Genomic DNA, 16,299 nt, shown 5'->3' with positions numbered 1-16,299 from the left:
CACAGGCCGACTGTGCTTAATTCAGTTCTCGGGTAACCAAAGCTGTATGAATATCGCAGTCGGGAGCATTGAACTTATTATTACGTCTGCTACCGCCATCACAAAACGCAGTAAAGTTGTATATCAGAACAAAAATGACATATGTATGAAAGTTTAAGAGTCTCTCTCTTTTACGTATGCTGATCGCATTGATCCCCGCAGTGTCCGATCAATAAATGAAATCGGCTACCGTAACAGGAGCCTTGCGAAAGGTCGCACGTGAAAACCAACGATATTCCAGAAACAAGGACCCAAACGTCGTGACAGTTCCACCCTCCCGCGGATCCCTCCAGGTCATCGAACCCAATGAGAATGAGTTTGAAAGAAGATATTCTGCTATAGAATTCGGAGTGCACATTTCTAATAAACTCTCAACTGTCCTGGACCATTAAAATAATCTGGTTCGTTTTCTACTCACAAGCTTGTGGCTGATAGTCCAGCAGAGTTAAAATTAAACTCACTCAACCTCAATGGTTCACGGAACAGGGGAATCACCACCGGCAATGCGCGGTTATACAAAGATGTATATGGATGTTTTTATCCTAGCTGAACGGATAAAGTATGGCAACCAACAATATCATTGGTGACGGACGACTTAATCATAAAGATGAGATGATAAAAAGTGCTTTCTGCTTGGTTATCCCTCTGCCTCTCGACTTCCCCTGTCTAGGCTTGGGCAACCTGGCAGTATCCTAGCCCTCGTGCAACCTTCAGGTGGCATGGCAGTTAGGCACCGGAGGGATGGACGATTTTTTAAATTTTTTTCTGACGCCCTCTGTAAAAACCCAAGGGGACAAACACGTCTTCCCCTAGGGTACTGCTTGCTGCGGGGGGGAGGGGGGAGGTGCTCCAATAAAACAGGAGCATTGAGATAGTGGAACAGCGTCTATGAGGCCTGATAGTGTGAGTACCGAAGGTGGCCTGTTAAGTGCTCGTTACTAAAAGACGTTGTACTCGGGCATTGCCGTTGATCGTGCTTCAGTGGCAGCAGCGATTCGGGATATTCTTGAGACAGATTTATCCTTAACTGGAAAAAGATAAGGGCAAAGTAGCGACCAGTAAATTATCCCGCTTCCCAACAGAAATATCTCCGTTAGGAGGGTATCAAGCAGTCTCATTCCGAAGAATATCTCTCCTACATTCCCATGAGATAGACAGGACTTTACAGGCGAGTACGAATTCCGGGGTACCATGCACGAATCTACCTCAGTATATGAGATGCAAAACAAGGAATACCCAACGAATGTTGTGAAGATTAGTGCGGATCAGTTTATTAGCTATAAACCAAGAATACGTTGACCCAGTTACCGGAAATGACACAGCTGAAATGAAACGATCAAGCAGTAGAGGCGATAGCAAAAGGAATCAGCTCGTACTGAGTTAGTCCACTTAGCCGAAGGATTGAAAAGCAGAAAAACTACGCACTGAAGGCAACAGCTTTGATGCACTAACTGCCACTGGATGCGTAACTGAGCCACATCTACTAGTGTCGCTAACCATTGATCCGTTAAGACCGGGGTCCATACGCAGGGAGCTGGCAGTCGTCAACCAGAGTGAATTTACTGGTCGGTATCTTCATACTTTGTTGCCAGGTCATAGACTGTCCACCAATCGGTCGCTTCTATTCAGCACAGAGCTGGGCAAAAACAGTTCCGCGAGCCAGACGGTCCTCTGATATGCGGAATACACTTCCTAACCAGCGCAACCTATAAGGCTTGAGTAACTCACCTATCCTGGGAGTTCCTTTTTCCCGAAGCCATCTGTTTCATCTAACGATACTGTTAATCCGATTTTCCAACCGGACCCCACAAAGGCTTCGGAGATACCGAACTTCTAACAGTGACAGTCCTCCTACATGGTCTGCGTGTAAAGGCCGATTTTCTGGTCCACGGAGCAATATGGATCACACTGCTGCAGTGTATACTCTAAAGTTGATAGATAAGCTGATGTGAGGTCGCAGCCATGGGAGGCAGATATTGAAAAACCTGCCCTGGCCTTCCGATTCGAGCGGTAATCTCTTCTTCAGTCGGTCCATCGGAACTTATACAACAAACAAACGTAATGTAATGTAATATAACAAACAAATGTATCATCTACACAATCGATTCGCTCGTCTGCAGACAGGAAGTTTGGGTTGGATCTCATCCTATTTTGTAGTAGCACCTTACACTTTGCAGGTGTGAAGTACATACCAAACCACACTGCAGAATTATTTACATTCTTTAAAATGGTTGGAAAGGTCTGAACCAAGAACAATATCGTCTGGGAGCGGATGCCCCCGGAGCATTTCGACCTCGGAGTTTTCTGAGGCAGGCAGAGAAGTTTCAATTTTCAGGATTGCACCTTATGGAACGGAGTTCCAGCCACTGTAGCTCCAAGGATCATTGCATTACTCAAGGCGGGGTAATGTGGCAGATTTTGGTCGATAATGTCGTGAAGTAGGATAGGATCGCACCCTTGTTGAATCACCTTCATCACCTTTGATTTCAGCTTCTCAGCCATTTCAGATAGTCATCAGTACGGCTTACATACGACTAATTCGATTGACTAGTGTGCAAACGCTGCTCCGGTCAATGCCATTCTGAGGCTACCAATTTGATTAGGGGCATTGCGATCAGTTGTTCTGCCGGTATGATAGCTGAGAATATCGATTGTAACGACTGAGTCGGTGAATAAGACGTCCTGCCGTCACGTGAAAATCTCCAAGTCACATGTATAAGCCAATTAGGTGATACACGCTATTGAATGAAGCCAAGCAATTAATCGTTTAAATTTGATGCACACGTAGGCTTGGTCCCATCTGGTATAGTGAAGAGCGAGGATGACGGAATGGTCTTCTGAGTCACGGTTTCCGTTCAACCACACACATATATAGGAGTTGGAGTAGAAACACTGCATGAACATTCCTTATGTACTAGTAGAAATTACTCACACCTTCGAATGCAACGGTAGGTAGCATGTTTGCGGATGATCACGTCGGTTTTCTTTTGAGAAGATTATTTGGAGGTCGACGTGATTGACAGCTATCATAAATCCACAGGATTGATGTTGTTGATGATGTCACGAAGAGACTGGACCTCACGGTGGTGTGACGGTTTGCGCGCTCCAGCGACCCACTGATCTATAACGGGGGGTGCCCCCGCACAGAGTCTCTCATACTAGGGTGGTTAGAGGTCTCATAAACACAGTCTCCTGGTCCTCCAGGTTGAGGGTTGGAACATACAGCGACTTGTTCCGTAATGCAATTGCATTTCTCGCCAAAGACCACACTGCCTTGTGGTTAGGCTTTTTAGCCAAAAGCTTCGGTTCAAGTAGAACATAAGGTTGACGGAAATACGGGGACTGTATCTACCTGATGAGCCCCAAAAAGGGTGAAACCGGTCGTGGACTGTCGAAGAGTAGTTTCTTTAATGAAAACGTACTGCGATATCACGAATATCGTAACAACTAAACATGAGATGGCCTTTGTGCAACACATTCAGTTGAAGAATATCATAAACGAGAGATTCAGTTGAGTCTCCGTGGAAATCAACTTGATTTGCAAATGAGTGTATTTGTTGAAACGTTAAATTAGCTTCTTTCCGGTAAGGGGTCTCGCTGACGACTGGAGACAAGACTGCAGTTTTGACAATTCCTCACCCTGAGAGTTCACGCTCCGGATATATGTTACGATGATGTTCCCAAAGAAATAATCCTCTCGAAAACCAACAAATGCGTTCACCCAATGAGCAATGTCGCCGGACAGGAGCCACGGTCAGGAGGACGAATGTTATTTTGTGGCCAGTTGTTTGAATATATCGACCATAATCTTCACGAAAATTGGTCCAGACACGGTAATTTCTAGCGTAGTAAGCGCCACTCACATAAATAAGGCTTGTCCAGTTGGAATTGATGGCGCTCCGACGCCGATTTCGTGAATGCACCGAAAAACAACAGTATCATTGTCGTCAGTTATAGGTTATGTCCTAGTCGTCCAATTATTCCGAATACCATGATTCGTCTGTCCACCAAAGAGCAACAAAACATCCGCCGATCCCTATTTTTCCAGAGCGAAAGCTATTGATATAGTTTACATCAAAAAATGAATGTAATTTAAAAAAAACCGGTGAGATTTTGTGGGACTTGGCTTGGAATTGATGGTCTCTGAGAAAAGTTACTTCCAACAGCAAGTAGTAATTGAAATTCCCATTAAGCAATCGAACACTCGCTTTCTAATTGCCTCGTTACGGATTTCCCAACACCAGCCCACATGAGCTATGGTTCTGAGGCAACGATTGTCGAACACCTGAAGATGTCTCAGTTACGCTGCTCGCACAAGCCAAGTCTCACAGCCATACAACAAAACAACCTGTAATGCAGTCTGATACACACATCCCTTGATAATCAAGGATATACCGTTCTGCCGCCATAGGTGTCTCAAATTAGCAAACGCGACCTGAACTTACAACATCCAGTCAGACAATCCAAATAGAAGCTGATAGCATGAGCGTCACTGACACTAGTTAGTCGCCTTTTCTTTCAATGTCTGCAGCCAAACACGGGAAGGGGTCACGTGCGCCCCATCCAGGAAAGCGAAGACTAAAGTGACAACAAGCTTGCAGTTGAAGGCCACTAAACATGATTATCACACAAATTGCCACACAAATACCACTGTGTGCCTTGCGCCACCGAACGATGTGCCTTTCTTGTAGTGCACTCAGTGGTACGAAATTTCACCATCAATTAATCATTTTGAAACGCAATTAGAATTTATTGTTCTCCAGTGAGATAAAAAAATTCCAGGTCCATCTTGGTGGCTGATTCGAGGTGACGCTCGCCGCACAGATGATGGGGAGCGACTTTTTCAGTGCTTTTGTGACAGGTGACAATCGAACCCTACTCTAGATAATTCGAGCAACTGGTCTGAGGAGGGTAGGTGTTAGTGAAACGATCCTCGAAAAGAACGAAACCTCGATCCAAAGTTATCTTGAAGGACGATTGAACACTTTGAAGAGCAGTCCAGCTGGGCCCCGTCAACTTACCCGCTGAAAGGAATAACTGAAGCCGAGTGAGGCGCCATCAGTTCGCTATCGACAACGGAAGACCCATGTGCACTCACTGCTTCAGCATCTGCACCAGACGGTTTGCATCCTGCACTTTTCAAAGGTGACGAGTTCCTCGTGGTTGTTCTGACAACTTTACTCCAGAATACCGGTGGTGAGGGAATGCCGACCGAACGGGTAGCCTCAACGGTTACTGCTACATCCAAAAAGGATGTAAGCGTCATGCAAACGCCACAGGGATATCAATCTAGTGGCCATAGCTTTCTAGGTGCTCTCTGGTACCATCCTATGAGGGTTAACCCACCATCGGGAGAGTCAGATTAGTGAGAACCAAGTCGGGTTTCACCATGACGGCGGTTGCATCGAACATATCTTCGCCTTGAGGCAAGTGCTGGAACTGCGCTCTAACTCAAAACACCAAACAAGTATTGTACTATGCCCTCCCTTGGACCAAATCATATGATTTCACGTCCACTCTTCCCGTTCCATATGCGGCGTTGTTACTCACATAGAGTGCACCGATGGTTGTAGACACAGACAGATGGCTCGAGACGGCTCAGTGGCTAACGGTGATTAGCGGTCGGTGGTTCGAAATCGACCCCTGCATCTCCACTGCTTCTATCCGGGCTTGGTCAACCCGGAAGTATCCCGGCCCTCGTGCTTCGGGTGGCATGGCAGCTAGGCAACGAAAGGGTGCTGCAACTGAATCATTTTTTCAACGCGCTGATTGGCTGAACTCACGATTCACTGTTGGGTCAGACACTTGTATTAGTCGTGTTCATGTGTATTTTAGTTTTACGCTTGCTCTGCTAATAAGCTGTGTGTTCGTGCTATGTTGCGTCCACTCCTTCAGTCTCCGTTTTCCTTGAGTACTGACGTGTACTGTATGTGCGACTTTTATATGACCCACCAAGTGGCTGACAAGGTTAAGAGACTTTGATCAAATTGTCAACCATTCCATGGGTGCATCTCCAGAAGGCCCAGTTCGCGATTCACTCTTCGGATATCCCATAACCCTGAGACTTCGTCTCAAAGTTTTAGATGTAGGGATCGCACTGCGATCGAAGGCAAGAAAAGGTCTGTTGGAATGGACTTCTGTGAACAGCAGGTTGTGGGCTATTAAGCTGGCCGCAACCATCAGGCCCGCTAATAGCGGATAATGATATTCGCGTACATCCCTGTAAATTTCGGCAAGAATAACGACAAAAACGGGTTCTGTTGCGAATTTCCGAACCTTTCTCGACGGGAGTAAGTTATCAACACATCTAGCCAGTGATATGATTGCTCATATCGGTCAACTCAGTAGCAGCGAGTGACATCTGGGTGGTCGATTTGGTGTTGCCGCCCCAAGAACAGTATTGACCCTTTATTCAGTTGTGCGAATACAACGAACTGTTTATTGCACATATCAGCTTTCACATAACACAGGACGCTCTCTGAACCACTTCGCGATTAGCTATCGTCAGTAATCAAATGTCGTTCCTGTTTGAACAACTGTACGGATTTGGATCAAGCGTTGGTACGGACTAGATGGACCGTCCGTTTTCGCTCCTTAACTCTAAACACACTATCCGTTGATAAATGAAAACAAGTCGACTGAATTATTTAGACAACTCTCAAAAGCGGTTCTTACAGATAGGCTGAACGAAGATAGGAAAAATCTTCGTGTTGCCAGGAGCACAGTCTTTCAGTCTCTCTGAATGAAAATCCAATCAGGATAAAGCTTCTATGAAAATCCAAGCGACATCTCAATCAGGAAAGCAACACGAGGCCGCAACAAATTCATAAAAAGCGACTGTTCTGAAAACTGCAACATGAGAACTGTAAACGGCATCATTCAGCTCGCTTGAATGACTGGTATGACGCGGCCTTCGGCATGCGACGTCGTCCAAGAAAGAGATGCTGCCTCACTGAGGAAGGGCGGGCGGAAAGGTCGACCATGAAAACCGCACACTCCGATCACCATGACCTTTGGCGAGTTATCCAACATGGTCGGGAAACAACAAAACATTGCAGTGAGCTAGACATTGCTTCAAACGCACCTGCCATACGCGGCAGCAGTGAGACATCTGCTCCCCCGGGCCGGATAAGCCCTACTACAGTCGAGCAGGTCGGACTATCAAATCAACAGTCCAAGATAGGGTCTCTCGAGATTTGACCTGGTTCATTCGTGAAGCAAGAGGCACTGACAATCTTATCCTTTCAGGTGACATGAATGCTCAAGTCATTTAAGCTTCGTTTAAGCTTCTTGGGATCACATCTGGGCTATCGATTCGGAGAGAGAAAGAGCGAATCCTCTAGTTGTGTGCTAATCACCAGTTGTTTCTGGCTAACATGAAATTCCAACACACGCTCGAATGGTAACCTGGCCGTCACCAAGTGCAAATCAACCATTTACTTAACTGGATCAGGTGGCATTCAACGACTGCTGCAGAGCCACAATTCAAGATTGCTGCCACTTCTCACTCCGATCACGCTATAGTGCCAGCACGCTTGACAATCCGCTTTCCTTCAAACCCTTGCAAGTCAGCAGATACACTACCAATCCTTCATCTTTGGAAAAGAATCACAGCCCAACGGTATCGGTCTGAGCTAGCTCGGCTAATTTCTGTAGTGAGCCAATACTGTACTGTACTGAACTCTAACGAGCACCTGGACGAAGCAAGACAGAAATTGAAAGGAGCTATGCTATTGGCGTTCAAAGCTATCTCTCCGACCTCTCCAATACAATCAAATGACCAGTTGAGACTGCTAACCCTGACCGATCCTAGAAAGTCCGTACCGGCAAGCAATGAGTACCACGGCGCACGCAAATCCTTCAAACGCCAAACAGTGAACAGACTAAGGAATGGCCGAGAACTCTGACGGGCGATGGGAGCTCGGTAGATGGACAAGCCTTTTGCTACGGCAAACAGCCGTGCCTTGGGATCTTTATGCATTAGTCGCATGCGGTTAGAAACTCTGTACGATATGGCACGTAACTGGACGCAGTGGCGAATACATTATCACTTCCCAGTCGGACTGATTAGATAGTTTGTTTGTCATCGCGTGCTACGTCCACGGTGGAAGAGATAAAAAAGGAGGTTAGATCAGTTCCAATGACGGTGCCTTCGGTTTGATGCTCAAATATGTTTACCGCGTTACCTTTTCAAGAAACAAGCACCTGTTCCTTGATTTCTTCCATATAGTAGCATTAGGTTCCCACCTTTCCTCTTTCTTTCCACTATTTGCTGCAGCAATCTCCCCCAAACCCCATGTCAGTTAAGTGCCGTTAAATAGCCTGTACTCCACGAACTTTCCGCCGAGGACCTGGAGCGAAAAACAGTCTACTTTGATAGACCGTGGTCGCGCATACGCAGTGTATGCCCAACCACCTAAACCCATAATGATTTATCTGTTTTTGTAACAAAACAAAACAAACTACCTAGTACTTGCTTACAGAAATCTATCGTCATTGATAGCAACTCCAGAAAACACCGGCGATTCACCGTGTCTATTAATTCGAATAAAGTATTGAAATGGAGTGGGACAAGGAGGAGACTAACCGACCACAAACATTCCAGATGCATACACTCCCAACAGTCAGTCTGGAAAGAAGACGACAGCATAAACGCCACTAACGTCGGTTGGTCACCACATCTTTCACTGTTTCCAGATGGTCGATTAAGCCTCTTACTGAAAGTCGAACAAATCCCAAAGTTTCGTAACATCCTGCGTTTCTTCCTGCCATGTCATCTTCAGTTCACCTCAATGTTTCGTCCAGCCAAAATTCATCATCAGTCCAAATTAGGCATAGAAAGCAACCGATGTGTCATACTCGGCGCTGATGAGTCTCAGTTTTGTGGTCGTCTCGAACTGGAATCAAAACCAACGGATAACAGGGAATACCTGCCACAGCCATGTGCTGACCACGGACCGTTTCTGTGAATTGCTAACTTCCGAAGCAATCGAATCTGCTTGACCATATGTTGCCACAGCATGCGAGCCAAATCCCAACACAGATAGACTACATTGTCGTTCGCTGTAGGTTGCATGAGTCAATTACTGATTGTCACTCGTTCTGAAACACATATGTGGATTTGGATCGCACGCTTGTTGGTTGCTGCTTCTCGCTGCGCTCATCAGAGGTGCGCAAGATTCGCACACATGACATGGCGATCGGAAAGCTCTCGGATCTTGATGTGAAAGAAGTCCACCAAAACCATGCACTGAAATCTCTTTTGGACAATAGGTCCTCTGTGTTGGCTTTTATTGGAAATCAATGTCCGCCACCCTGCAAAATGCCGGGTGCCCTGCTTGTGGAACAACACAACCAATTAGACCTGGGGACCGAATTTCGAGCGACGCTTTAAAATTGATCAAAGCTCGAAAATATATTTCTCATGGTTGAGAGTGTAGTACCGCTAGATGAACTGTCAGACTTTATGTGAAAACGAGCATTGGGGCGGATAAAGAATTCTGATGTGTCCAGATAGCTGAAGTGATGGAGGCGTGAAACTCTGCGAATGTGTGTAAACACTCCCAGCTGATAGGCGCAACGGGTCCAAAGAAGCTTCCGGCAGGCGAAACAATCACTGATGACAAGGGCTCTGTTCATGTGAAAAGAGGTCAGAATCGTTGGGTTGAACGTTTCCAAGACCGATTCAACTGATTGCTGATAGTTAACCAGTTGGATTTCTAATTGGCCACTCAGCCCTGAGCAGTGACCTAGAATCCCTGATGGCTTCAGAAATATGTGAGTGCATTTTGCCCCACAAGCGTCACCAAGCTGCTGGTCCTAGAGAACTTCCGCCACCTCTGGAGGTGAAATCTTCAGTCGGTGTTTGTCTACCTCATTTGCCCCTATCTGGGAGAAATAGACCATCCCAATAAACTGCGTTGAGTCGGTAGTGGTGTCCAGTCCCAAGAATGGCACTCACAGTGAGTGTGGAAATCACATGGGAATAAGCATGACCCCTGTTGTAACGATATTCTCCATACTCTATTGTAAGTCGTCTTACAGAGGCATGTGAAAACAGCACAAAAGAACAGCAAGCAGGATTCCGGTCAGGGTGAGGGGGGGGGGTTGTGTGGACCATATCTAGAACTACAGCGACTATAGGCGCGTAGGCACCCTACAACCTTGGTGTTTCTTGATTTCATGAGCGCGCTCGATTCGGTCGGCCGGTCAGTTCTTTACAAAAGCTTCTCTAGAAACAGTGCTGTATGACAAGGATAGCCACTCTCTCCATGTTTGTTTAATTTCGCCAACGATGAGATAAGAAAGCGAACAACGGGACGTCTCCAAAACCCCGATTTTCAGATTTATTAGAGCGAGAACTTAATCGAGATTGCTCCCATTTCTGAAAAAGAGCAGGAAGCGCAAGCATTAATTGAAAAGCTGACCAAGATCATCCAGTGCTTAGGCATGTGTTTCGAGCCCACAAAGTGCAAAAACATGCTGCAAGACCTAGAGATCATGAACATGCCCCTGAGAATTCGAGAAGTGACACTCGAAGCTTTGGAACACTGCAAGTACCTTGGAAGTTGCGTTAGCTCTGAAGGCAGTGAGACAGACGAAGTCAGTGTACTAATCTTGAATGCCATTGCGCTTGCCAATTCGAGCTACGCACTGAGTCAAAAAAGTAAACCGCGAGGTCTTAATTGACGTATATGTCAGACTACAACACAGGCTGTGTTATTGTACGGCTGGGATACCTGGCCACTTCGGGCGGAGGACGTGACACACCTTGAGTTCTTTGACCATAAATGTCTCAGAAGTATAGCTGGAATCAGCGAATTCGAACCCAGATGATCAGAAGACTTTTGGTGAAACAGAGGGCACTTCACTCGAACACTTCATCCAGCACTGTAAGCTAAGGTGGTTAGGCTGTGTTACGCACGCCGAGACGAGCTGTTTTTTCCGTGCCCATTTCAGAGTAGCGGAAACCTGGATGCGGCAGAAATTAACAGAAGGGAATGAAGGTTGCTACGAAGAGTTTGGGTGCTGTTGGTGCTGTTTGCACTCCAAGATGTGGTCCGCGCGACCCTCACGGTGCTTGGCTTGAGACACTGAAAGACATGGGTGCTAACCGATGTCAGTTGTGTTCATGCTATCAGACTGTATCCAGATTGTCTGACCAAGTGTTGTAGGTGTGGGCAACGCAAATGTTTGTTCCAGGCCAATCCTAGATCCTCCTTTCTGGCCATTTCTTTCTTCTTTCCATTACAAAGCTTTAAAGAAATAAGCTAAAATGGTTGTAGGGCAGTGAAGCAACAGTGTCCTCAATCTGGTGTTGTTCTCAATGATAAAGATAATCTAAACTGTGAGAAGTCCTCAGGACCGGATGGTTTGTATCCAGCTCGCTGCAAATAAGGCGTAGAATCCCCGGTTACTCATCTGACAAAACTTTTCGGTGCTACATCCAGTGTAGAACATCGATAGTTACTTCTATCTTCAAAAAGAGTGCGCAAACGCTGCGAAAATCACCGTGAAATTAGCCTGGTAGCTGTAGCATAAAAGGTTGACTGAACATAGAGGCAGACCCGGGGAATCCAAGCTGGGTTCCATTAAGCAATTGGATGCATCGATCACATACCTACCCTCCAACACATTCTGGAAGGAATTCCGACAACCAAAAATGCTGGTCTTTCAGAACTTGAAAGCTGCCATTGATTCCGTGGACAGTCAGGCACTACAACAGTATTTATGGGACAAGGGTGCTCCCCACAGATTCATAGCCAGCCACCACATCAACTTTCATGGATGTAGGCGATAAGTTTTACGTCTGGAATCACCACACCAAGCGGTGCCAAACAGGGTTGTACTCTTTCACTTTCCTCTTCAACTTCATCGTTGACGTGATCATGGAAGACTCACTCCCAGCCTTTAATGCTTCTGGGACCTAAATAATCCCCAGGGCGATATGAGATGGCCTAAATAAATGACAATTTCGCTCCACAGCTTAGCATGCACTTCAGACCTGCAATGTAGGGCACTGCTCTGAAATTTGGTGGGCTCGAACCCAAATCACATGCTTGCGGATGAGCAGTTTGAGGTAGTAGGCAAAATCGAATACCCTGAGAGATGTACTATTCCCGGTGATCTAGCCAAAGACCATATTTCCATCTGGTTTTAGAAGGTCAGGGCAGCTTTTGTGAATCTGCATAACCTGTGACCCAAACATGACATCAGCGAATGCAGCACATTCAGTTGCCTGAAAACATCACAAACGAGAGATTCAGCTGGGTTCCAGGTAAGTCCCTCGAAAAACCAAATTAGTTTGCAGATGACATTAGCTTATCCAACAAACGTCGAGTCAGAAATCTGGCAGCTGTGAGCTGAGGACATTGAGACTTTCAGTTCCCGTGCCTTCGGGGCATTGCCCAGGTCTGGTAGGAGCATCGGATCAGTAAGGCTGAAGCACGCCTAATGGTTTTCAGGAGAAATAACTCGTCCATGATAGATGAACTGACCACACTCCATAGGTTGGACTGGCTCGGTCACGTGCTTCGCATACCAGTCAACCGACTTCCTCGGAAAACCCTTTCTTACAACCACGTGGGGGATGGAAACCAGGCAGAGGAAGTCGAGTAATAGTTTGGAAGCGAAGTATTTAGCAGCAAATGCAGCTGCACTGGTCATTGCCGTCTACCTGGATGGGGAACCCGAGGCGGGACACGTCAGTGGTTAAACATTGACAGACATTGCCCAGTCTCACGAATGTATCCAAACTGTTGCCTTTAATGTATAGCTTCCCCTTTAGAGCTCCCAAATGAAGACTTCACTGGCACTTCTGAATTCACACACTAAATGCATCAGCTGCTGTCCTCATTCAGTAGCTTTCCACTCTCTAGGTCATCGGCCAGCAAAAAATGTGACAGTTACAACCATTGTACAACATGCACGCGTTTCTCATGGCTGATTACGACAGTGATGATATGGAATGCTCAGATCTCTCTCTCTCTCCGAAGAGGGAATGCATAAAGAGCAAGAATTTTCAAGAAGAAACAAGGCTCTTAATGGAGATGCTCGCTCCCGCCAGGCTCGGGCGAGAATGACGAAGCGCATATGCGTAGGGTTAGAAGTTTGATGCACTACATATGAGGAAAAACAGCAAATTTTAACTGATATCTCCATTTCCAAAAAGGCACTGAAACGGAGTGCGGAAACCACAGAGATATTATTAACGTTACAACTGGCTCATCATGCGAAGACTCGTAAACGCCTGAAAACAGAGTATTCACGAAAATCAAGAAAGATTCCGCCAAGGTCGTGGATACAGTGACTATTTACCACTAGACAAATCCTTGAGTGTCGTCATACTCACAAACAACCAACAATCATAGTCTTTTTTAACCTACAGGCGGCGCTTCGCCCAGTCGGTTGTTCTCTTTTATGGCGCTGCCCAAGAAGAAATAAGATAGCCCGAAACCTTCACTTCATTTGTCGTCTCTAACACCCGTGGAAGCGTAAAAGCCCATGGAGTATATTCCCCCAGGTACACTTTCGAAAGCAATGTCCGGAACTGTTGACCTTTCTTACTCTTTCCTTTCAACTTTCGTCTTCGTGATCGTGTACAGAAGCCGCCTAAACTGGTTATTACCTCAAGGAGGAGTAAGCCAATCAACCCGAAACTCGGTTCAAAGATGCCGTATTCGTACTTCTCCAGGAAGTTTGATATGAGTTCGGTCACTTTCTCGCATGTTTTGTATTGGCCACTGGATCTTCAGAACTAGTCATCATTATCGTCCTCATCAAACATCAGATTCTATAACACGGTTTGATCACTCGATTTACTGAGGTTCTCAACCCCATTTCCGAGTGGCGCATGGCTCTCCAAAAGGTCAACGATAGCCACGCAAGAAAGCTAGAGAACCAAGTGATTTTGAGGAGGCTCCTAGTAATAAGTTCCAAAGAAAATCCATATAAGGTTAACTTTTCCTGAGTGGATGTCACCCAGTGAAGGCGCCCGCCATTAACTCACGTTAATGATGACCGAAATCTATGAGGCAGGTCGTTCATCCTATGCGCCAAATTCAACCCGGTAAGTTCAGCGAATAAAAGTACCTTATTGATGGATGCGTTCTCAAATGTTGACGGTGGCTGCTAGCCCTTCGGCTGTTCGATTAATTCCCACTAGTAGTGTAAACAACCCAAACCAAACGGTCTTTTGCGGGGGGCTGCTTTTTACGGCAGCGTTCTGAAGAGACGATCGTACCACCGTCAAGCTGCTGAAGTATGAAGTAGAGTGGTCACATTCAGCGAACGGCGCTCTATAATGAACCTAGACAATAGGAGTTATGCCGGGTGATTTGGGTATCTAGTAAGAACATAAATAGCGCCCAACCGTCCCTTTTATGTCATTGATCAGTTCCACTGTTGCGATTACACGCTTTAATTATTAGTGCACCCATAAACTCGTAGCTTTAGTCCGTTTTTAAACTCCAGCTCAAAGCACAAAGATTGGCCGATTAGTATGGCTTCATTTGTGTCCCTCTGACTGGGACACACCAGGGATGCAGGCTTGTAAACAGCAATAAGACTGGAAAATTCGTGGTTAACTAAAGCTCTTCAGCTTTTGTCTTGTAAGGAAGCCTAAGGGAGAGGGCTAGCGATTGTCAACACGCTTTTTAAGCTTACAGTTGGTTCGCAAACGTTTCGTTACGAATCGGACAGAAATCCTTAGTGAGTTGGCGATGAACCGATCAACAGCCATTGAGTGTAACCGAATAACCTAAACATCACGGCAAGTAACATGCTCCTTCGTTCCACCGTCTAAAGCTATATACGGATTTTCCAGGAAGTAACATTGGTTTAAGGGAATTGCAAAATGCGGTGATCCCCCTCCGAAGAGAAAGCGCCACAGGAGGGTGGGCACCAAGGCCTATCTCCGACGAAAATACAAACTAGATCATGGATGACGTGGAACGTCAATATGCTGATTGCAGAGCCGGATTCCCCCTGCACGGGGTGTCCGTATGGGACGCAGAAAAACGTACAGTAAAGGGACATCAAAAACAAGCCAGGAGCACTCACTTGCGTGATTCAGCTGATGAAGTGCGGGGAGGTTCCGAAGATGTTCACTTATTCGCTTCAGGGGCGTAGATGCGCACGTCTGTGGAAGGTATGCATTGAAGAGAGACAGGTTAAAACATATATACAGAACAGAATGTAACTGGACTAAAAGGGGGCACCACATGTTGTTTCATCAGTGGTACACCAGAGGTGAACTGCTAACTACTAAGATGGCAAAATACATCTCTGCCCCGTTCCCCGATGGGACCGGAGGCTTTTACAGACTGAAAGAGGGCCCAGGAAAAGAGGAGAACGCCGAAAAAAGTTTTTTAACCCAGACATAAAAATCAGAGAAATCAAAATGCTCGTTTATGGGAGTCACTGGGCGCATGGTTACTGAGCAACCCAAAAGAGGCATGGAGACTGAGACAATGCTACGTCGCTCGTCAAACAATCGAAAGAACAGATTCGAACCATATACAAGTACCGATAGCAATACCGATGTTTGACTGCCTCACAACGGTAAGGTAGCTAAAGGTCTACTCCGGGCAGGATAACCGAGGAAAGGAACCTAGCTCTAACCTACCATAAACGCAGTCCGAGGGGATTACATTTCCAAGTAGTTCATCGGATAGTCTACCCAGAAACTGAAAGCGATAAAAGCAACTCACATCGATTAACGGTCAAACTGTGCATCATACATAACTCATGTGGCAGTCTTTTGAAAGGTGAAAGATTAGTCAATCTTTGAAACACGGGCGTTTCGGGGGATGAACTGCATCCTAATCCCCACTGTTAGAGAAGCAAAGGACTACTGTGGTGGCAAACACAACTACGTTCGTCAAAGGGGGGCTGATAACCTTTTACTGCGCTAACCTAACCAGCTCCAAAAGAAACGACCAACGCGGCCAGGTGTAGTTAGGGTGTGTAACAGGGTTCGCTGAAAACACAGGCCTCAAACAGTTGTGACAGAGATGTCAAAATCCGAAGTGCGCGTGCCAAGTTTCCCACAGCCCCGTTGCCAAGATCAGTGCAAAAGGACAGGAACCACAGAAACTCTGCACCGTCCGCAAAAACTGTTGTGACAGTAAAAATTACGAATGAATGCAGAGTGCCAGCCAGTTAGCGTGAGAGGCCGACAGTCAAGTACACAGATGCCCATATATATATATATATATATATATATATATATATATATACTTAGAGTGGTGTGCGGGGAGG

General features: G+C 46.1%; 1 protein-coding gene across 1 annotated transcript in view; it reads right to left on the bottom strand.

The window, feature by feature from the left end:
• Positions 1-16,299, bottom strand: part of T265_05054 (hypothetical protein) — a gene marked incomplete at both ends in the record, with an annotated part of 37,722 nt that overhangs the window by 15,320 nt on the left and 6,103 nt on the right. The window contains one exon of the mRNA XM_009169965.1: positions 15,100-15,178. Coding sequence (XP_009168229.1) covers positions 15,100-15,178 — 79 coding nt within the window. The remainder of the gene's footprint in view (positions 1-15,099; positions 15,179-16,299) is intronic.

Source organism: Opisthorchis viverrini, assembly GCF_000715545.1.
Source record: "Opisthorchis viverrini unplaced genomic scaffold opera_v5_87, whole genome shotgun sequence".
Classification (NCBI taxonomy): domain Eukaryota; kingdom Metazoa; phylum Platyhelminthes; class Trematoda; order Opisthorchiida; family Opisthorchiidae; genus Opisthorchis; species Opisthorchis viverrini.
This window is presented reverse-complemented; position numbering and strand designations above follow the sequence as displayed.